Source organism: Zalophus californianus, chromosome 14 (genome assembly GCF_009762305.2).
Source record: "Zalophus californianus isolate mZalCal1 chromosome 14, mZalCal1.pri.v2, whole genome shotgun sequence".
Lineage (NCBI taxonomy): Eukaryota > Metazoa > Chordata > Mammalia > Carnivora > Otariidae > Zalophus > Zalophus californianus.
The window spans coordinates 25670703-25692993 of NC_045608.1; the positions used below are offsets into that span (position 1 = coordinate 25670703).

Below are 22291 nucleotides of genomic sequence, written 5' to 3' on the forward strand. Positions count from 1 at the left end.
TGTCTGCCCAAGGACAGGACCCCAGGAGGCGAGAGGGAGCAGTACCTGGCCACATGTGGCCCCTCGTCCTGTGCAGCCTCCGCTTGGATGAGCGGATCCAGTCTTGGCTTCCTCATCTGTAAAGTGGGACAGTGCCTCCGCTCAAGGACAGGACATAGTTTTGATGATCTCTGCGTTTACCTGTGTCTGTGCTTGGCGCCCGCAGGGCCTGGAACTGTGGGACTCGTGCTCTGATGGAGGAGAGTACAGGTGTTGGGAGTTTAGCCCCGGGGCAGCTCAGCAGGACCGTGAACCTCTCCCAGCCCCCCTGGCCTCACCTGTGACCCTCCCTGGTGTGGGTGACAGGGAAGGCGGTGTGGGGAATCAGCACAGGCCTATAAGGAACATGGTACCCTCCTGCCACTTCATTTTCCTCTTACAAGAGATAGCTATGAGCTCCCCCTGGACTAGCACGTGGGCTGAGCCTGCACACAGCTGAGGTCCCCCAAGGCCAAGGTCAGCCCACCACAGAGCAGGCTGGGCCACGGGGAGCCTACTGATAGCCATCCTGCCCACCCCACCCCCCTTAGTCCCACACATGCCTCCCAGAGCCAGGCTGCACGTGCCCCCCAGGATATGACATGACATCACAGAAGCATCAGGATGAGGGCGGTGCTGGACGGGCCTTTCACAGTCTGCTCTGACGCTCAGACACTCTGGGTTTTTGTAGCCTGGCTGACCAGGAGACCTGGCATAGGGCTCTCAGAGCAAAGGCACTGGGGCACTGCCAGGCCCGGGCCAGGACATGTTCCCCCCGGGGGCATCCCAGTCCCCCAGCTACAGTGGTACGGGGAGGGCAGGACGTCGTCTCTTCTGGTCAGCAGGGAGCCTGTGGCAGGCAGAGGCCTGATGACCCCCCAGGGCTGTCCCACTGTGCGAGTCCAGCCTCTGGCACGCCCTTCCCCCAGATCTTGTCCCTGCTCCTGCCTGGCACTCTGTCTGCAGGCAGAGCTGCTGGGGCTCTGTAGCCCCACAACCCAGACTGTCCTGCCTACCTGTGGCCTGGCCTGGGCATCACCCTGAGCCACCCCAAGCTCTCCCCCAACACTGCCTATCTGGGACGATGCGCTGGCACGGGCCTAGTGAAGCAGGTGGGGACAGGTAGAGGCGGTCACGGTGTTTGGGGGCCCTCGCAGGAGGCAGTGACTCCTGAGCTGCACATCCTGAGGACCAAGGCTGTCTCCCAAGTAAAGACGAGGGCTTGAGGCCAGAAATGGGGCCCTTCCCACTTTGTCTCACCTCCCTGCCTTGCCTGTGAACAGGCTCAGAGGCTGGGGCAGAGCTGGCCAGGGCGAGCACCAGGAGAGCACTGTCTGCTGCTGAGAACCTAGCAAGGTGTGGGGTGTGTCGATGACAGTAACAGCATCCTGGGCAGGATGAAGCCAGCCGCCACGGCCTTGGGCAAATGCAGTGCCAGGCACTGGGCCAGCAACAGTCATTCCCAGGCTTGGAGATCCCTGTCCTGGCAGTGCCTGGGATCCATGGGGGTCCCACGGCCTGCAGAACACCCTAAATCACATCCCGCTTGTGTGGCTGCACCAGCACACACGTGGGCAGTCCTTCCTTAGGAGAGGCTCTGCCACTGCTCAGATTCTCACCAGGGCTGACACCCCAGAAGATTGCACTAGCCCTAGCTCCCTTCACCCCCCTGCAGATGGAGAAGCCAGGGTGAGGGCAGTAACGGCCCACAGGCAAAGGTCCCCCATAAAGATACCTGCCCCCCGCCACCCCCGCCGCTGCCCTGTCCCCCGCTTCCCATGTCCCTGCAGGAACTGGCTGCCAGTGCTTTCAGCAGCCTTCGCTGCTGGAGGTGGGGCCCGCGGCTATGCCCGGGAGTACAGAAGAATGCTCCTTCCTGAACAGGGTCAGGCAACGCTGTTTGGCTAGTGGGTTCCAGGGGGTCCCCCGGAGCTGAAAATACAGAGACTTTTTTGCACTGCAGTTTCCTCCCTCGGTGACAGGGATGGTCTGCAAGCGCCAGGCCAGGCCTGTAATCTGTGTTGCCAGCTTCCAATCTGCACGCACCTGCGTCCTGCTGTTTGCTAATTTCCCGTCAGTGACTGACAGCAGGGGGACTTGGATCAAGCTGACAAGATTTAACACAAAAACAAATAGGAAACAGTTCTCATTTCAGCCAAAGCAAAAATGGATTGAAAGAAGCCTTCCTCCCTGAGGCGGTGGGGGGAGGGGGCGGGCAGGGCCACAGCCTAGACCCCAGCCAACCCGGCCAGTGGCCTGCTCGGTGGCGCAGGGACCCCTGCCCTCTCTGGGCCTGCGCATGAGGCAGGGGAGCAGAGCATGGGAGCTCCGGGCCCTTTCCGAGCAGATGCTTCCCACGTTGTCCTGAGAATTGGCTGCCCTGAGCTAAGAGTCGTTTCTCATACCTAAGCTAACTCCTCAAGTGACAGGACGCTCCTCACCCATGTCGCACTAACCCCCAGGCTCTGCCTCCCCAGGGCTCTGCCGATACTTGTGGGAGTGAGATGGTCCTTTCTGTCTTTAAGATCCTGTACATCATTGATTCTGAGGTTCAGTGAGAGCAGAAAGCAAACCAAGTGATGTGTGTATTTGGGGTGCGGGTGTCCTGGTTGGCCCACTCAGAAACCCAGGGGGCAGCTCAGTCAGCTGGGGCCCCAGGGGTGTTGTGTGACCTGGGCTGCCCAGGTCCAGGCCCCTTGTCCCTTGTGCAGCTCCTGAGGAGTCCGGGCAGTCCACGGGGCTGGGGCACAGCATTAGCCCAGAGCTCGGATAGCTGTGTGGGCTGTGGTTGGCCACAGGAGCAAAGGGAGGAGGCGAGCTGGAGTGACCACACTTGTATTGAGGTGCCCTGGTTCTCAGCCCTGTGCCAGGCACCGTGGGAGAGTCGGTGGTACGCAGGCCTCAGCCCTTCCTCCCCAGGGGTTGACATCCAGGTGGGGAGACAAGGGCAGGACAGAGGACAGAGACTAGACCCCCAGATGCAGTCATGGGGCGCTGCGCGCACACCTCTAAGCCCACGCAAACCTGAGGCGCCCACCACACAGACAAGCGAGCTAAGGTTCTAAGAACAGGTTCCCCAGGTGGCCCAGCTCATCCCTCTGTCACCTTCTAAGGAGGATCCTTGGCTCTCCCCTGCCGGGGGGGGGGGAGGGTTGAGATGCTCCCACCCTTGCTATTACTTTGGGTCCCCTTAGTCCCCCTCCATGTACACATGGGGAAGCCAGGGACAAGCAAACAGAATGGCCCACGGAGGGTGCGTGCAGGCTGCGTGGAAGGCATCAGAGGCAGGTGGTCCAAAGCTAAACTGCTGGGTGAGGCAGGAAGTAGCTCTTCCCTGTTTCTGGCAGGTTCGGAGGGGTTTAGGCTATTAGGACCCAAGTTTCAGCTTTATCAGCAGCCTGTTATCTTGTTTAAACAGACTTTGCTGTTTAAAGTGGCGGGCCTAGCCGGTGCTGTTACTACGAGCGTTGCAGTTGTCACTGGATTGGGGGGCAAGGGGAGAGGCAAGCAGTGACTCTGACTTCTGCGCAGGTTGGAGCACACCCCCACCCCAGGGAGGCCCCTTCTGTGGCTGGCCTGAGGCCTGCAGGGCTGAGCACTTTAACATGGGCCTCTCCTGGCCCCTCCGTCCGCTTCCCTCCCTGCCTAGGCGTGCAGCAAGCAGGACCCTGGGGCAGGAGGGACCGGGGAAAGAAAAGGAGAGGAGAAGGTGGTGGGAAGGTCAAGGGCCCCGTGAAAACCCGGGACTGTCCAAGGGCACTCATGAGGTGTGCCGCCCTGAGTTGCTAATCTTTCTGTGCCACATGCTAATCTCCACTCTAGCAGGGAGTCCTGTGGCCTCAGGGCTGTTAGTCTGCAGGTGGCCCCAGAGGCTGGGGGTGGTGGAAGCAGGAACCAGGCAGCCCCACCCCACATGGCGTGGACAGGAACATACCCATGGAGTTGGGGCCTGGGGCCTCTACACAAAACCCCCCGGGGGCTGGCCACGAGGGACGGAAACAGGAAAATAAAACCCAAGACTGCATCCACCAAGACACAGGATCAGGTAGTTCCTGATCGTTTTTAAAGCTGGAAGAGCTCCCGCTTATCAAACGCCTCTTCAGCTCGTTTTGCCAGATTGATCCACTGAGCGACGGAGCTCAAGTGAGAAAGAACACAGGCCAACTGTCAGTGAAAGACCAGGGAGGGAGGCCTGGCCCTGCTATCTTCGATGGCCCCTGCTGGGAGCAGTGTGAGGCTCGCAGGCCACCTGTGGGACGGGCCCAGGACAGTGGACCTGTGCGGGAGGGCGGGGCAGGGGCCTTGGGCGCCCGTGGCTCCTCCCACCCCACCGTGGCCCCCCACACACACGGCTGCCACACCGAACGATTGCCCACAGCGTGCGCCATCTGGCCTTGCTGCCGTCACCCCGCGATCGGCAGACCGCCGTGGCTGGGTGCTGGAGAGACCAGTGCCCCTGACAGACGGGGCACTGTGCTCACAGCAGATGATGAGCAATGGCAAGAACAGGGTCCGATGGTGCTTGAAGCTGTGTGGCAAATTAACAGACGGTTGAGGTCGTGCTTCAGGTGGGGGGTCAGGGAAGGCATTGGAGAGCTGACCCTCTCTGTGGGAACCCCAGGGAAGGAACAGCACAGCGGTGTGCGCAGTCCTCAAGCAGGGAGGGGAAGGATGAGTCGGGGAGCTGGGGGAAAGCGGGGTATCATCTTCTGTGATAGAAGCGACTGGAAAGGTTAGGTTTTGTTATGGCAGGGTCATGGGGAGAGAGCCCCAGAGCAGAAAGCCGGGAGATGGTCTCGCAAGAGATGAACGGGGGAGCGCTGGGAAGGAGAGGTTCCAGGTGCATCTGGAGGTACCATCAATGGGACGGGATGCAGGCAGAGCCCACAGCCTAACACGGGGCCCTCTGCACGCCAGAGCCACCCCACCCCCACCCGCAGCCTCGGCTAGGGTTGTGCCCACAGCCTGGGGTGCCTCTTCCTCTGGTGGCAGAAGTCAGCTCATTCATCAGTGCCCAGCCCAGACGCGGCCCCTCCCTCCATGCCGCCTGCCCTCCAGCTTGGACAGTTAGTGGCATATGTGTCCTTCCCCTAGGGGGACTCCGTTCTCATAAGCCAGGACTGCTCCTTGCTCTTCTTTGTCTGTCCCTCGAGGCAGGAGTGCGCACCACACTCAGTAGGAGCTTAAGGTGTAGCCAAGTGACCAACTGGGGTCCAGAGAAAAGGGACTAGAAGGGCAGCCAAAGCAGCGGGCAGAGGTTGGGCCTGTATCTCAGTGCTGCACCCAGTGGTGCTCAGTGAGTGGGATGCTGGGCCTCCAGCTTCCTCACATTATTGCCTGTTGACCACATTTCTATTGTGACTCATTGCATGGTAGCCGAAAATAACTGCTGTCTCCTGGCTAGCAGGACCCGAGGCCGTCCAGTAAAGTTCAAGGAGAACCAAGGCAGGCCTCCATGGGCCTGGCCACGCAGTGGATGGGCAGCCCTGCTGGAGCAGACGGGGTCTGAGGGCTCCTCACCCAGGCCCCCACCCTATAGGGTTGCTTGCTGCATTGCTAAGGGATCAGCCACTGACACTTCCAGACTGTCCCACACATGCCACCCAGGGAGCCCGAAAGCCGAAAGGAGCCAGAGAGAAAAGGGGGTCGGATGCTGATCGGAGTGGACATCTGACCAAGGGTCAGAGAGCAAGGGTAGCCAGGGCCTACACCGGGGAGGCCACAAGAACAGAGTGGGATAGGAAAGCATGGAATGGGAGGGTGGGGGGGCGCTGAGGAGAGGAAGCCCCTGGTGGCCGTGACCGATGGAGGGGAGGGAGGGGCACGAGCTGCTGTCCCTATGTGTGGACAAGGCTGTGTCCATCTGTCTCGGCCTGGGCATCCTGAGGGCTTATGCACAGCTACAGGGCCAGCTCAGCTCCATGGCCTCGAGGGCCTAGGTTTGGGGGATGGGCAGCTGACCTGGGCCTGGGCAGCAGTGGGCAGCAGGGGCTGTCCTGAGGGAGAATGCTGCTCGCCCCAGAGGCCCTGAATGCCCGGGAGGAGGGGAGGGTGAGCGACAGTGCTTCCTGGCTCACCCAGGTTGCTCTGGTGGCTCTCCTCTATGTGGTGTCCCTGCAGATTGGCTCCAGGGACGGTCAGGGGCTCATTGATTCATTAGCCTCATTAATCCAGTCCTCCAGTCTGACAAGGCAGCGTTTAGGTTTGCGGGAGGAAGAAGTGGGAAATGCTAACCAGAATGGTCTGGAAGTGACCCCAGTCATCCAGCTCTGTCCCCAGATGTGTCCCCCTTTCCTGAGGCCAATAGCGGGGCAGGGGGCGATGACCAGGCCTGGGTGGCTGTGGTTGTCTGGCCTCTCCTTGTGGGGGTGGGGTAGGCCTGGCAGCCAGGCCTAGGCAGGCTAGGCAAACCCTCTGAGCCCCAGTTTCTATATCTGTAAAATGGGACTATTGGGAGGATCCCCTTACAGCCTCTTTTCTGCGATGAACGGAGCTGGACATCCGGGCATCATGGTAGCCTCCACACGAAGGAAGAAACAAGGGCGCAGAGCCACCAGGGGCAGCTGTAGGGGCTAACACAGCCACAGGCGAACACTGCCGGCACCTAACCTCCGCTCCCATCGGGAGGCCCCCTCCACCCAGGGGTGCTTCAGCCAGGAGCGGGTCACTGGAAGGACCTCCCCTCTTCCCTGCCCACTACGCTATCCCGCAGGAAGAGTGGGGCCCCTCAACTCCCAGAGACCCTCCCCTGCCTCCCCCCAACACGTAGGTAGCTATGGACAACGTTTCTCAGGCCAGGCAGCCAGGGCCAGGGCTGTGTGCCCCTGTGAAGGGACACCTGGCCCAGCTCAAGATCAGCAGCCTCCTCCTGCCCTCGGTCTGTGTTGCTGTGTGAGGCTCCGAGGGTGGGGGCTTTCTCCTCAGTTGTCATGGCAACAGCAGTGAGTCTGCTGAGCATCTGAGTACGCAGCTCAACAGAGGGAGGGGAGCAGCCACCCTGGGTCGCAGCTGTGATGACAGACTCTCAGCAGCTCAGCATTTGGGAGGACCCGAGGGGCTGCCATGCTCCTCAGCCCCGTGAGCACAGAGAGCAACTCAGAGCCCCTCCTTGCCCGCTGTCTCCCTGTGGGTGGTTGGGCCATAACGACATCGGCCCTCTCGTCTGCACAGGATCATGGTGATTTCCATCCAGGCCTGGGTGAGCTAAGCACACAGGTCCTGCCCTGCAGGAGACACTCCCAATGAGGGGACACATACCGTGGGGCAGGGGAAGGGGGTGGAGAAACATGAATTCCAGCAGGCAACAGCCTTGAGCTGGGGCCGCCCGGGGAGCCCCGAGCATGCTGTCCCCATCCCGTGCAGGCCTGAGCCGACAGGACTCCGGCCTCCTCCACCTGCTCCGCGCTGGGCCTCTGCCAAGGAGCAGCCGTGCTGCCTCTCTGTGTGGTTTTTGTCTGTGTGCCCATCCCTTTCTTCTACCATCTCCTCCCAAATGCGTCCCAAGCAGGGGAGTGTGTACAGTGGCCTCCCCCTCCGGCTCAAAAGGGGAGTGGCAGAGCCCGGGAGAGCCTGCCCTGGAACACAGCCATCTGTCCAAGGGTCAGGGGCGCAGCCACAAATCTCTAGGCTCCGGCCAGGCAAGGCAAGGCAAGCTCAGCCCAGCAGCCAAGGGAGACCCCAGAAAGCCCAGGCACTGTCTGCCGTCTGCGTGGGTTGTGGTGGGGCGTGGGGACAGGCGGCAGGCTGGCCGGAGATGCTTCTCTGCAGAGGTGAATGGTGAAGGGTGTCCTGGAGCCCAAGAAGGCTGCTTGACCACAGGTCCTCACTGTTGGCCATAGCTCCTCTGAAAGGAGAGCCGAGTAGCCTAATGTTGACCCAAGAGCATCTCTGGGACGGTAGCGCCAGGCCTGTGCCCAGATGAGGCTCTGCTGGTCCTAGCACCCTTCTGGCGCCAGGATCCCACCCTGTCTCCCGCTCCTCACAGTCCCTGTCCCTCCTCCACTACCCCTAGGGATAGCCCCCAAGGCACAGTGGGAGGGGGCCTCTCGCCCGGTCTGGGGCTCCTGCTCTGCTTCTTGCCACCACCACCCTGTTCCCATGGGAGCCCTCCTGTCTGCACTCCTCCACCTGCGGGTGGACACAGGCCAGGGTCTTGTGGCTCTGAGCTCCCTTGGACAAGCTGGAGCCCAAAAGAGAACTGAACCCTGGGAGGATGAGGACCCTCAGTGGACTGACTGGGGAAGCAAAGGGCTTTGAGCCACCGGGCACAGCCTGCGGTCTGGGCCCAGCCTAGCCTCCTGCTCCCAGAGCCTTGGGCTGGGGCACCCCACGACCAGCCTCCAGTGGTCTTTTGTGGCCACCCGGCAGGGCCACCTGAGCACCCCCAAGCCATCCTAGACTTCTCTGCAGCTGCACATGAGGAGAAACACACACATACTCCTCTGAGAAACACACACATACTCCTCTCTCACCCCCAAAGACCTGCCCCCCGCCCCCCACTTCTTTGGAGACAAAGAATCAGCTGTTTGCCTGAGTGACTGACACCATCCTCGGAGTGATTTTACTCTGCAGGCACAACCCTGTCTGCTTTACACCAGTCCACAGCTGCAAACCTGTCTAACACAGGTCCCGCCCACCCCACGCTCCTTCCTGCCACGAACTCAGGGCACAGGTCTGAGGGTGGGGCCCACTCGCCCTCTTCCCGCTGGAGAAGTCTGGGGACACCAAAGCCAACTTCGCCTTAGTAGGGCTCAGGATGGGCCAGGGAAGTCTTGGAGGCTCCTCCCACCTACCAGGCCCAGAGCACAGGATCCTGGGGGGAGGCGGGAGGGGCAGTTGGGCACTGCACTGAGGGTGGGCACCAGACTGCCCACTGGGACATGCCATTCACTGGGTCAGCACTCCCCCAACCCCTCAGACCACACCCTGCCAGCTGACGGGCAGCCCCCAACCTTGGTGCCCCCCAAGCTTCCACCACAGAGGGAGTCCATGGGGGCTGGACGCTTGGCTGTTGGGTGAAGGGTGCCAGTTTTGATGTCCAGCCCCAAATGAAACCTCCCCTTTGGCCCATCCAGCCATGATGCTGCCAGGCAGCCTCATTGCCCTGGTCCCGCTCTCAGCGCCCTTGGAACCTGGCACTCTGCTGCCCGGGGCCAGGCCCAGTGGCTCAGCTACGGGGTGGGCCGCATCGGGGCCAGCTCCATCCATGGTGAATGGAACTCATTCATGTGCACAGCCCAGCCTCCCAGCTCTACTTCCACTGTGAAAAGCTGAATTCACAGTTCCCATGAACAAACACTCCAGGCTTTTCTACAATGGATAGACTTGAGCTTTCCAGGTTATAACAAAACTGAGACCTCATCCTAGAGACGAGGAAACTGAGTCCCAGGACAGGGCAGAGCCTCCCCGGGCTCTGGAGCCCCAGCTGAACGAGTGCCAGGCCCTGGCCCCCCGCTGCATCCCCTCCACCACCCCTACCAGCTTGCCCACACTGCAGCTCTGTGCCTTTGCTGATCTTTACTCCAGTCCCTTTCCCTGCCCTACCCCCCCATAAGGCCCAGTAGAGATGCCCCCTCCTCCAGGAAGCCTCCTCTTTTATCTCAGTCATACCCATGATGGCCGCTCGCAGCCTGGGCTTGGGGACTGAGCTTTCCCTGAATGTCACGCTTTAGTCCTCAGCCACCCTGTGAGGAGGCACACTAACAGACTTCATTTTACAGGTGGGGAAACGGGCTCGGGACAGCTAAGAGCTGGTGACTGGCAGATCAAGGGTTCTGACCCTCGTTGGCCACTCCACAGCCACCACACCACGTTCATTTCATCCTGCCCAGGACTGGCTCATTGAGAACAGGGCTGTTGGCTCACCTCTCCATCTCCCTTATGCTTAGAACAGCATCTTATGCAGAAGGGCCCCTGGAGAGGGTCTACCAGGAAACTAAGGAAGCAAGGAAGGGGTGTTGAAGTGTTGGCAGGCTGGAGTTCCAAGTCACCTGGACCCCAGGGTTCAGGCTGGTGCTGGGAAGAGTTGAAACCTTGATGTCACCTGCATTTTAGGTGAGGTCTAAGGCTGGAGACCCCTGTGGACTCCTGGTTGGGCCAGCTAGCCTTGCTGTGTGCTGTGACCACAGTGAGCCCTGCACCAGACCCTGGGGGGTGGGAACCTGGGGGAGAGGGAGCAGACAGGGAAACAGGATGGGTCAGTACAGAGCCTTCCCCAGCCATGCAGCATATCACATGGTACCAACCCCTGGCATATCTCCCACTCAGTGAAATATACCCGTCAGTACAGGGCAGGCCCCCAGTTGGCCTCCCCTGTGTTCCAAGGGTCTGGTTGATGGTGTGTTCAGCATGAGTCGACATTTGCATATGGCTGCCCAAGACCTTGGAGGGTAGGCAGGTACAGGTCCCATCACCCCTGGGGGTCCGTCCACACAAGAGAAGAGGGTGTTGGGAACAGGATGGACTGGACCAGTGTCCTAGGAGGACTACAGAGCTGGGAGCTGGTATGGAAACCAAGGCAACCGGGAGTGTGCTCGGGCCTCCTGGGGGCCCCAAGGGGAGCAAGGAGCAGCGTCCGCACAGCCTGCCCCTTCCTAGAACAAGACAGTGGGAGACCTGTGTGATGGCAACAGGGCAGCAACGTTGGCTGAGCACCTGCTTTGGGCCAGGCACACCTGGACAGGTGCCACGTGGCATGCCTGTGGCTCCACCCACCCTACAGCCAGATGGGGACCCAGGACCCAAGAGGTAGGTAGAGGACCCAGGGCCCCGCAACTAATGACGAAAACAGCGAACATGAGTCTTTGTAGGCATCTCCTTCATTTAAAGCCACCCTGCTTTGTGAGGCTGGTATCCCTGCCTCACATCAGATAAGGGGCCGGGACACCAAGAAGCAAGCAATCTTGTCCAGAGTGACACAGGCTAGAGGCAGTCTGTGCAAGGCACCTTGGAGCAGGTGAGGGCCAGGAACAGGGAGTCACATGGAGGTGGGGACTGGGGAGAGGGATGAGAACACCCAGATCGTGAAGGGCCAGTGTGCCCCTCTGAGGGCGTCCAGACTTGCCCCAAGAGCTCAGTCAAGAAATTTGGGGATGGAGAGGGTTTCAGAGCGTGCCCATGCCCCTTCCCCGTAGCTTGGTGGTCAGTCCAGGGGTGGTCAGTGAGTCACCACAAACAGGACCTGGGTCCTAACAACACCTGTGGTGGCCTGTGAGGAGAGAACAGGAAAGACCCTGCCCCCTGGGCACCCTGAGCTACAGGTGTCCGTCAGGAGGGGTGCAATGGCTGGAAGTCTTTGTCTCGCCCGCCTGCCCACAGTTCGGTGCTGCTGGAAAGTGATGTGTACATTACTGTGTGGGTTAGTTAGGCTGCAGTAAAGAGACGCTGAAGGGTCCCCAGCTCCAAAAGCAGGCCGCTGCCCCAAAAGCCTATTAAGTTGCAGATATGCTGCATACAGGACCCCACCCTCAAAAGTTGTGGAAGCAAGCTGCGGGACCCTCGAGAAGGCGCAGCCTTCGGAAGAGAGGTGGGATGGCCCACGAGGAAGGAGGGCTGGACACTGAAATGAGCCCCCAAGATGGACAGTTCAGAAAGACCCAAAGCAGCCTGGTAGTCATTAGCCAGCTCCCTTACCCGTTCCCCTACCTTTCTCTAGAAACTACAGTGCCTTGGGAGGGCTGAGCATTCCCCAACCCCCAGGCATGAGCAGAGGGCAGGGGGGGAGCCAGAATTCACTCAGAGAGGGACCCAAGAACCACAACCTGGAGGACACCTGCTGGCCTCTCTCCCTCAGGCACGCCAGTGAACCCTCAAATCAGTGGGAGTCAGACGTGCTAGAAGATGCCATGCAGGAAACATCCAGACAGACCCCTTTGCCTGCTGTGGGACCCATTCTGCTCATTTGCAAAGTGCAGGGGCTGTCCTTGAGTGCCCGTGCTTGGGTTCAAGGCTGGGTCTCTGGGAACCAGCCCTCTCCCACCCAGCCAGCCTTCGAGGAAACCAAAGGCAGCACTGCCATGCCATAGCTCCCGGGCTTGACCATCAAATCGGGGAAACAGTGGTCATGAGGTGCTCCGCCTGGCACTCGGGGCTGTCCTGTGTGCCCCCGAAAAGCTAAGGGTGCCTCCTGTGAGGAGGCAAACCTCACACTGGTGAGGGCAGGGCCCAGTGGCCATTGCATCTCCAGGCTGAGCAGTCACAGGAGGTGCCCTGAGGAGCCAAGTGGCCCTGGAACCTGTGGTCAGCACAGAGGTGCTGCCGGCCCCAGGAACCTGTCAGGTGCCGGCTGGCTGAGCCCAGGTCTACAGGCAGGCCTGTCTCCCTCCAGCCCATGGAGCTGCTCCTGCCCTGGGACCGTGGCGTCCCAGAGCGGCTCTGTGCTGGGGGTGCAGGGAGGGGGCCCCGCCACTGAGAGCTGAGAGGAGACAACAGACACCCCTGTCCCAGGGCAAGGGGCAATGAGTGGCATGGGAGAGTGCCCACTGGGCAGCAGCAGCCACAGGACAAGGCCCAACAGACCCAGGTTCTCCTCACACCAGCACCTTCATTGCTCCTCGCAGTGGTCCTGGCATTGAATGCCCTGACCATCCCATTTTACAGATGAGGAAACTGAGGCCCAGAGAGGAGAAATGACTTGTCCAAGGCACATCGAAAACTGATGGAGACAGCGAATGCCAGGCCTCTGGCCACCGACCCTGTGCTTGTAACCAGGGACAGGGACAGCCCTTCTGTGACCAGGAGAGCCTTCATAGAGAATCAGAACCGAGGGGCAACATTCCCCTCACCATAGGCAGGCTCCCCTTCACACCCCAGCTCACCCTGGCTGTGGGCCTCAAAATGAAGCTGCTCCTGTCCAGGCCACCAGGGGTGCTGACACATGGTAGCCATGTGCCAGGTGAAGGCCTCTGCTGCCAAGTTCAGCATCGAGCAAAGACCCCAGACTCACAGGCCAGCGAACTCCTTAGGAATAGGTCATTAGGGGCACCTGGGTGGCTCAGCTGAGTGTCTGCCTTTGGCCCACGTTGTGATCCTAGGGTCCTGGGATTGAGCCCATGTCAGGCTCCAAGCTCAGTGTGGAGTTTATTTCTCCCTCTTCCTCTGCCCCTCCCCCACCTGTGCTTGCTCTCTCTCTCTCTCAAATAAATAAAACCTTAAAAAAAAAGGAACAGGTCATTACATTAGGTCCAGCCTGGTGACATCCACAGGCCACCTGGGGAAAAGTCCACTCGGTGGCATTGAGTATATTTGGACCTGAGTAGGAGCTTTTTGTTTGTTGGCAAATGGCCAAGAAATGACTTCTTTACCACCCCGGGGACTACATCCAGCCAGCCAGCCACCCAGCTGCCTCCCGCTGTCTGACAATGCTTTGTAACAAATCACTGATTTCTCACCATTGGGCAGCATGATTCCCGCCATTGCCCACGCTCCTGATGGGAATTGTCTGTTCCACGTTATTTATATAAATGAATGTGCAGACAAACCCCAGACTCCTAGAAAGGGCATCTTGCTGGTGAGCAGGCGCCAGAGAGAGCTGGCTGGGCATCAGAGCCCGAGGCTGGCACTGTTGGGGGCTACTGGTGGGTGTGCCTCCTCCTGGGTGAAGCACCCATGACCACTGCTCCGTTGGCAGCTAGAGCGGTCAAGGCAAGGAGGGCTTCTTGCTGGAAGGGAACATGTGGCTGGTGGAGACAGAGGGCTCTTAGTCGAGCCCTGGGAGTCGGCCTGTCCAAGCCTCTGTCTCCCCATGTGTGAAATGGGTAGCACCCCTGCTTGCAGCCCAGACATGGCTTGCAGGCTTCTCGGATTCTGGGTCCAAGAGGATGTTTGTATTGGGCTAATGGAAGTTTTGCAGGACAAGGGGGTGATGTGCTAGCAATGATCCCAAAGCTGTCCCTGGCTTCATTCGCCCTAGGGGCCCAGCAGCCCAGTTGGACTGCACAAGGATGGTGCCCAACCCTGGCTTACCACCTTTGGGGCCCTCAGTGGCGGCTCTGACCCATAACACCAAGTGGGCAGAGTCACAAGGGAACTGGGTGGCAGGGGGGACCCCACCCAGGCCAGGGAGGAGAAGAATGGGGCCATAGCTGGTGTCCAGGCCATGTATACCCACCAGGGTGGGGGGGCAGGGGAGGCCCTAAAGGCCAGACTGAGGGGCTGGGACTTTATCCTGGCGCAGGGTGCATAGCCAGACAGATGCTGCAGGAAGGTGAACAGGGTATGGGGGTGGGAGAAGTCAGGGGAGCTTCCAGGAAGAAGGGGCCTTCAGCGAGGCTGCAGAGGGTGACCAGAACATGGAGAGAGGAGGAGGGAGGCCCTAGAGGCTGGGCGGGGACCCATGGCACTCATTCCTCCCATACTCACACTCGTACAGTTTCCAGAGTTACCGCCCAAAATAGCACGTTCCTTTTTCAATGATCCGTACTTTGAGGTGTCAGGACACTTCTCTGCCCACTTGGGAGGCAGAAGTGCACGTGCCACAGTGACAGCACCATGGGCGCCCAGTCCCCCCTGTAGCACCAGGGCCCCACCCTGCCCACACGTCACCTCCTGGGTTTGGCTGCTCAGCAGAGGGGCCTGGCACAGCGGCACCCCATGTGGGCCGTGAGCACCCCGGGAGCAGAAGGGGATGACAGGTGGAGTATAGCATCTAGGCCAGTGCTTCTCGAGCTCTGAAGCTCGTGTGTGTTTCTTTAAGCTGGTACCCGGTCGGTGCGTTCCCCAGGCTGTGCTGAATCCTGCCTGGTAGCGCCTACACAGGCACAGTGTCTACACAGATAGAGGTTTTGTGGTTACTCTTTGATGCCCATCATCTCCCAGGTGTGTAAATAATGGCCAATGTGGTCACCCATGATTTGTCCCAAGGAAGAGAGAGAAGCAGGAAACCTGAGCCCCCAAAAGCCAGGAAAGCAAGAGGAGCCCCAGGAGTGGGCAAGGGCCCCACGATGAGGGAGACTCCTGTTCTGTGGTCTTAGGAAGTAGCGATCCTTTGAGTATTTGCAAGGGACTGCCAAGGGCATGGCTGCCCTGTAAGGAAAGTGCCCGAGTTCCCAGATTTCCAAGTAAGGAACGTAAGGCTCAGAAAGGTGTCTGGGGTCCAAAAAGCCTGCCAAGAACTGTCTGTGGGGCGGAGGTTCACATGGGACAGGAAGGTCAGTCGGGGCTGACGTCGGGAACCTGGGATGTGTGCTGAGCAGGAAGGGCAGCCGAGCTGGCCGTGAGGTGGGAGGGGAAATGTGGCCTGTTGACGGCTCCGGTGCCACACGGGGCCTGCCCTCAGGGGGCTGACCAGCAGAGGCCTCAGTGCGGGCCAGCACACGTGCACATGCACCGTTTCAGCACATTGGGGATGTCCTCCTGCCCCTCCCGCTTCCCAGACTCCACAGCCTGCCCAGAGCTGCTGGGCTTGGGCCAGGTATAAGAGCTCCCCTGGCTTTCCCCCCAAGTGACACAGCAGATACCCATTCTAGGACCCTGGCCATGTCCTGGCTCCTCTGCCTGGCTCCCACTCTGTGAACCGCAGCTCCCGTACTCAGGGCCCAGCCCTGGGCACTGGCCTGCTAGGTCCAACCTGCTGTTGGCCAGCCCATCCTGCTCTGAGTCCTGGGCCCCTCTCTGGGCTCTGTCACCTGGCATGAGAGCTGGGGCCTGTCACTGGCCCTGAGGGCATGCTCAGCAAGTATCTGCTCAATGAATTAATGCGTGCATGGTAATGACCGCATCTGTTATTTATCTGATGTGAAATTTGGGGTCAGAAGCACAGCCCCTGATTATGACATCATTCCTAAGAGAACTGATAGGTCTGTTAGGCTTTACAGTGTGGCTTCCAGGAATCCATTAGAGCTAATTACTCCCCAGTAGAATGTGACATTCCTAGACCACCACTTATCTCACATTTGGGAACATTGTGTGGCTCTTCCAGGCGCTACTGGGGCTGGGGATCCTGCATCTTGTTTCTGCAGAAAGGTCACCACCACCCCCCCTTTTCCCAAAACCTGAAACCACTCACTTTCCAGAGTTTCTGGTATTCCTGAGCTCGTTCTAAACAAGGCACAAGACTGGTTTTGGAAAACACAATCTTCAAGGTGTATATGGAATCTCAGGGCAGCTTCTCTGAGGTGGGAGAGTAATGACAAGTACCTCTGAGCATCCTCTCCCCACTCAACCTGGTTCCTTCTCAGCACTGATGCTGTTAGATTGTGTACCTCAGACAATTCAGGATCCCCGGGAGAGCAGAGTTTCACTGAGGCATCCTCCTGGACACCCCCATCTGGGGTGACCTCACTTAGGCCAACAGTGCTGCGCATCCACACTGCAGTGAGCCTGAGCTCCTGGCTGTGGAACTTGGAGCACATCTCCTGCCTCCTCAAGCCTCAGTTTCATCATCTGTAAATTGGGACTAGGAAGGCGCAAGCCATCGCCACACCATCAGCACCAGCTGCGACTTCCTTCATCATTATTACCACATGACTGGTGATATAATCTGGTCAGAAAGTCCTTAAATCCGACAACTCAGATCTAAACTAAACTAGTTGCAGGCTTTGTTCGGACATTTGGCTTGCACGTTTTATTTTAAAATGAGGGGCAGCTTTCGCCATAGTAACTCACCAGCAGTCCTTTTGGAAGCTAGAATTGTCAGTTGTGTGTGGAAACAGTGGGCTTGGGAGTCAGACAGATGCTTTATGTTCCTTAAAAACTCCGTCACTACAACCCATTTAAGGTCCTCAGAAAGAAGGGGGTAAGTAAAGGCCAGTGCCACTGGGGTCACCGAGCCTCCTGGGCCACTGTCCTCACATGAGCCCAATGTCCTGGCCGGGGCAGAGGGCCCGGAGGCTTCCCCAACTCTCTAGACTGGAGCCTTTGGTTTTGGAAGCACAGGCTCTCTGCTCACAGATCTGGCTGAGGACTGACGGTACCATGTGACAGGACCGAGGCTTGGAGGACGGGCCAGAGCTGCCGGCCGGGCAGGAGGCTAGCCATGCTCACCTTGAGGGAGATGTGATGGCAGCGCGGGGGCCGTGAGCTAGCACAGGACAATAGGAGATGGGGCCCTCAGCTATGAGTACCTAGTTGCCCGGGTCCCTGCTGCCGAGGGAGGCTGTGCAGCAGGCCCAAGCCACAGAGGAAGGTCCGGTGAAGTAGGACAGCCCCTTACAAAGAAGTGTCAGGGTGCCAAGGGCGGTGCCAACCACTCCCCAGAGCCCGTGGGAGGCAGGTGAAGACAGACTTGGCTGACAGGGGAAGGACTTCCCAACAGAAGGGTGACATTTCCAGGGCCAGTGCCGGGCTGGGAGACCCTGCCGCGGGGTGGGGGTGGGGGGGTGGCTTCCTCCCAGAAGGGCTGCAGGCCTCGAGCCTTTCCTCGCTGCATCCCCTGATTAACACCAGCATTTTCCTGCCTGCAGAGTCGAATGGCAGAGAGCCTGCGCCTTTTTGACTCCATCTGTAACAACAACTGGTTCATCAACACCTCACTCATCCTCTTCCTGAACAAGAAGGACCTGCTGGCGGAGAAGATCCGGCGCATCCCGCTCACCATCTGCTTCCCTGAGTACAAGGGCCAGAACACCTATGAGGAGGCCGCCGTCTACATCCAGCGGCAGTTCGAGGACCTGAACCGCAACAAGGAGACCAAGGAGATCTACTCCCACTTCACCTGTGCCACCGACACCAGTAACATCCAGTTTGTTTTTGATGCGGTGACAGACGTCATCATACAGAACAATCTCAAGTACATAGGCCTTTGCTGAGGAGCCGGGCTGGCCGGTTTGCCTGTGGTGAAACCCCTGGGGTGTCACACCCCCACTCGTGCTAGGGAGACCCAGCCCAGGGGCAGAAAACGGGGGGCCTGATGAATGTCCCCCCCGCCCCTCCACCTCCTTGGCCCCCACGTTTCCGCAAACATAAATATATACGGATAGATTGCTAGGTAGGTAGACACACACACATGCGCACACACACAAGTCTGGAAATGGCCAAGTTCCCCAAAGCGTTGGAGCCTCTTGAAGACTTAAGCAGCTGTCACCAAGTTCACTACAAGCCCTTCCTGCCCCTTCACCTTGCCTTCCCGAGTTGGCCCCGCTCTGCATGGGGTTCCCCGTGGGACTATGAGGAGAGGCGGCTGGGTCATCTGGAGGAAGTCAGCTCTGCCCAAGCCTCGGACTGGGGACCTTGCTGCTGTAACCAGGAGGGAGGACCAGAGCAGGGTCCGTGCGCCTTCCCTGCTGGCCACGCCCACCGCTGGCCTACTCTGTACCACATTTGTTCTGGAACCAGGGTGCGAGGCCAGATGACAGCACTAACCAGACCTCTAGCCACTCACAGCTCTTTTTAAAACAGCTTCAAAATATGCAGCAAAAATCCACACAATAACATGAGTGGCACGATTTGTTTCAAACTAGGCCAGCTGGGTTCCAGCTTTTCTTCTACTAGTCTGATGTTTTATAAATCAAACCCTGGTTTTTCTTCTCTGACATCTTTTTTTTTCTTTTCTTTTTTTTTTTTTTTGGCCAAATCTCGTGGTGTTTCGCAGAAATACGGAAACTTTCAAATGCAGTTGAGTATTCTTTTTTAAAATGCAGATTTTCAAAACATATTTTTTTTTTCAGGTGGTCCTTTTTGTGTCTGGCTTGCTGAGTGTAAAAGTTGTTATCTGGATGAATCTGTCCCTCTGCTCCCGAGCAACACTGGGGCGGATGGCCGCCCTACGGCAGCCTCGCGGGGCCGCGTTGTACATAAGCCCGTGCAGCGTCCTCCTGTTACCGGTGCGGTTTCTGCTTCGTTTTTATTTCAGAAAATAAATGTGATGTATTTAAAGAAGGTTCTTCACCTAGGAGCGAATGAACAATAGCTAAATGTCTTGGTATTTAAAGAGTAAATTATTCGTGGCTTTGCAAGTGGAGGAAGGGGAAGCGAGAGATGGGGCCCCGGCCCCTGCACGTTCTATACCTGAGACCGGCTGAGAGCCACTCCAACTCCTGTGAAGGCTCAGCCGGCGTTGTAGCCTGAGGGAGTCCCCGCTGGGACCTTGCACTCTGGCCCTGCCTGGCCCGGGGCCTGTGGCACCCGCCCCCACGGAAGGACCTTGGCCCAGGGCCGCATGTAAATATGAAACCCCCGCCGTCAAGAGGGAAGGCACCGCCAGAGCCCTTGCCAAATCTCCTTTCCTCTCAGCCTCTGTTCCGTACCTGTATGTCCAAGGTCAGTGTGTGGAATCACAGCCAAGGACTTTAAGAGATGTACAGAGGGAAAGAGGAGCTGGTGATTGTATGAAAGTTAAAGATTGTCTACTTTAAGAAAATAAAATAACCTGAATGAGCTGAGCCTTGTCCTGCCATGCTGTGAGGGCGTGCGGCTGACTGGCCGGAGGGCGCCCCGAGCCACCATCCGTGCCCACCTCGCCTTTTTCTCTCCCCTGATCCACACATTCAGGCACAATCACTTTGACATGAACGTCAAGAATAAAGCACCTCAAGCGAGGAAAGAAACTGCGAGGGTTGGGGGAGGGGCCTGCCAGGCCCATGTGTCTGGACGGGTTGAGGTTTGGGGGAAATGATGGTTCCAAGACCCCCGCCCAGCACTGGCCCAGGCTACACCATCACCCAGACCCCTCACAGCCTAAAGACACCTCTGCCAGAGTGCAAGAGGTGGAAAGTCTGGAGCGTGTCGACAGAGCCTAACAGGGTGGGGTCCCTGCAGGGCCATGGGGAGGAGGGGTCCCCCACCGTCCCGCTGTCCGCTGACTCTAGCTTGTGTGGTTAGGGGTATCTCCATGTGGTGGAAGGCACTAATTAGGAGTCAGGCAAGTTTGTTCACCCTGCACCAGGCACCTTACAGATTATTTTAACACCTCTACAGTGGCAGACTGTCAGCTGTGACCCGTTTTACAGATGAGGAAGGGTGCTCAAGGTCAAGGTCAGGGACTGGGGGAGCAGAGAGGCAAGTGTTTCCCCAAGCCTGGGGTTCTTGCCTGGCTCTGCTCCTGATCGCTTTGCACCCAGACACGATCCCACAGGGAGCACAGAGCCACCCTGAGCCTCCTCCTCAAATCCAGGACCTACACAAAGCTCTGAGTGAGGACCAGCAGTTGGAGACACACGCATGCGCACATGCGGATACACATTACAGAGACACACATACAGATTGGGCTCTCTCTCTCTCTCTCCCCTACCCCTGAGCCCTCGTGGGGATTCCTTTCACGCCTTCCCACATCACCAAACAGCAAAAACCCAAGGGGACTTTTAAGAAGAAATAGCGTGTGACTTGAGATTTTTGAGACTTATTCCACGCTTTTAATGCCAACTGTGAAAAGAGCAGTAATTTCACCGTGAGCATCCTTCACCTAAAAATACACAGCTAGAAGGAAAATAGGAGGATTCTGCCTTCCCTCCTGATGCGCTCAGGGATGGGAGGTGGCTTCCCTGGGCCAGCGCTCCCGGTTCCTGGAGCCCCGTCAGCCGACTCTCCCAGGGCCCCGCTCTCCACCGCAATCTGTCTGCACTGCTTTTTTTCCGTTTAAACTTCCTCTGTGATCCGCTACAACGAGCTGCCCCTCCCTGCCTCATTTCACTGACACCTCTGACAAGTATGTTTCCTATACTCTCCTCTTCCACAACATTTCCGAGACTGCGCATTCAGTGCATTTTATTTTTCATTTCATACATTGCCTGTTTTTATTGAAGTATAATTGGCATTCCATCCTGTTAGTTTCAGGTATTCCACATAGTGATTCAGAACTTTTATATATGTTATGAAATGATCCCCATGATAATTCTAGTCAGCCCCCCCCCCCGCCCCATCTGTGCTGGTTCTTCCTCTCGTGGGCCTGCTACAATCCCCTTTTGCTCTGCTCATCATGCTGACGTGCCTTCCCCTGTGCTCGCTGTCCAAGATGGCCTATCCCTCGGGGCCCAGCCTGCTGGGTGTTGGAGGTCCCCTCCCTCCCACACTCCACTGCATAAAGCACCCATGCCAGGGCAAGGTGGGAAGCAGACCTGGCCCTGTCTGACCCTTCTTCCTCCACTGTGCCCAAACAGTGCCCGGTATGGAGAAGGCACCTGCTAAGCTAAAGGTCCAGGAAAGGTCCACCGATGGTGGCATGAGCCACAGGGGAATGAGCTCTGGGACCAGCAGCAGAGGGACCAGTGGGAGGAGGCCAGAGTTGGCAGGAGGGCGATCCTAAGGGGAGAGGCTCTACCCTGTGCAGGAAGGGCTGGCCCAGCCTCGCCCTCTGCAGGTGACTAACCACAGCCCAGGTCCCACGAAGTGGCCAAAGACTCCCTCTCCTAGGGCACACCACCATGTGGGCTCTGGGGTATTGCCATCCGCCGCTATAGCTCTTGTGGTCACCTGAGATGGAGCCATGGGTCACTGACAATAATCCCAGCTCCCCTCAGTGACTGCTCACCACATGGCCCTGGGCTGAACCTGGTACACACTCATCTGATTCCATCCTCCCCAACTCCTGGGAGACCAAGACTACTGGTTCTACTTTATAGAGGGGGAAAGTAGAGACCCGGGGGAGGGATAACGTCCCAGCATCACACAGTGTAATAAGTGACCCGACCAGGCCTGGGTCCCCAGGGCCAGTGCTCTGTCTGTCCACCCTCCCTGGAGCCCACACAGGGCCCTGGCCATCTGGGATGGGGTGGGGTGCGGGTCTGCTGCCTCAGGGGCAAGTGCTGAGGAGGACCGCAGTCCCCCATGAGGACGAGGGGGCCCCACCAAGGCTGGACGGGGTGCTCTCCTCACTAGGAGATGAGCCAGGTGAGGGGCTTCAGTGCTGAGGTAGGTCCAAGGCCAGGGGCCAGCTGCTTCTTCCCAGCACATGCACTGGAAGGACTTGACCCTGTAATGCGCTGTCCCAAACCGCCTGGGAATATTATGAAAACCTTGTGGAGAGAGCTCAGAAAGACCTCCCGCTCCAAGAGCCAACAAGGATAGCTGTTGGGATGGTGACCTGCCTTGACTGGGCCAGACAGGGAAAGGCTCTCCCGGCTGGAGAAGGCCAGTGGATGGGGAGGGTGAGGGGAGAGGAGGCTTCAAGCAGGTGTACCAGGCTGGGAACCAGGTGGGCAGGGTCACCGTTGGTGGGCATTGTCCTTTGCTAAGTCTGGGAAGGGGGCAGCTGCCCACCACAGACTGTCAGGCTGAGGACATGCCTGGGGCCTGCTGCACCCTGTCCTGAAGGCAGGTGAGAAAGGAAAGGCCCACCCCTCCAAGGCAGCCAGCCCCATCCTTGCACTCTGCGGTGTCAGAGCCAGGAGGAGCCGGGGCTGCT

At 58.6% G+C, this 22291-nt stretch overlaps 2 protein-coding genes across 2 annotated transcripts in view; one reads left to right on the forward strand and one right to left on the reverse strand.

The window, feature by feature from the left end:
* GNAZ (G protein subunit alpha z) overlaps positions 1-19326 on the forward strand; it is a 52778-nt gene extending 33452 nt beyond the window's left edge. Inside the window, exon 3 of the mRNA XM_027577503.2 lies at positions 17418-19326. Coding sequence (XP_027433304.1) covers positions 17418-17762 — 345 coding nt within the window. The 3' untranslated portion in view covers positions 17763-19326. The remainder of the gene's footprint in view (positions 1-17417) is intronic.
* Positions 1-22291, reverse strand: part of RSPH14 (radial spoke head 14 homolog) — a 76664-nt gene that overhangs the window by 43408 nt on the left and 10965 nt on the right. The window lies entirely within an intron of this gene.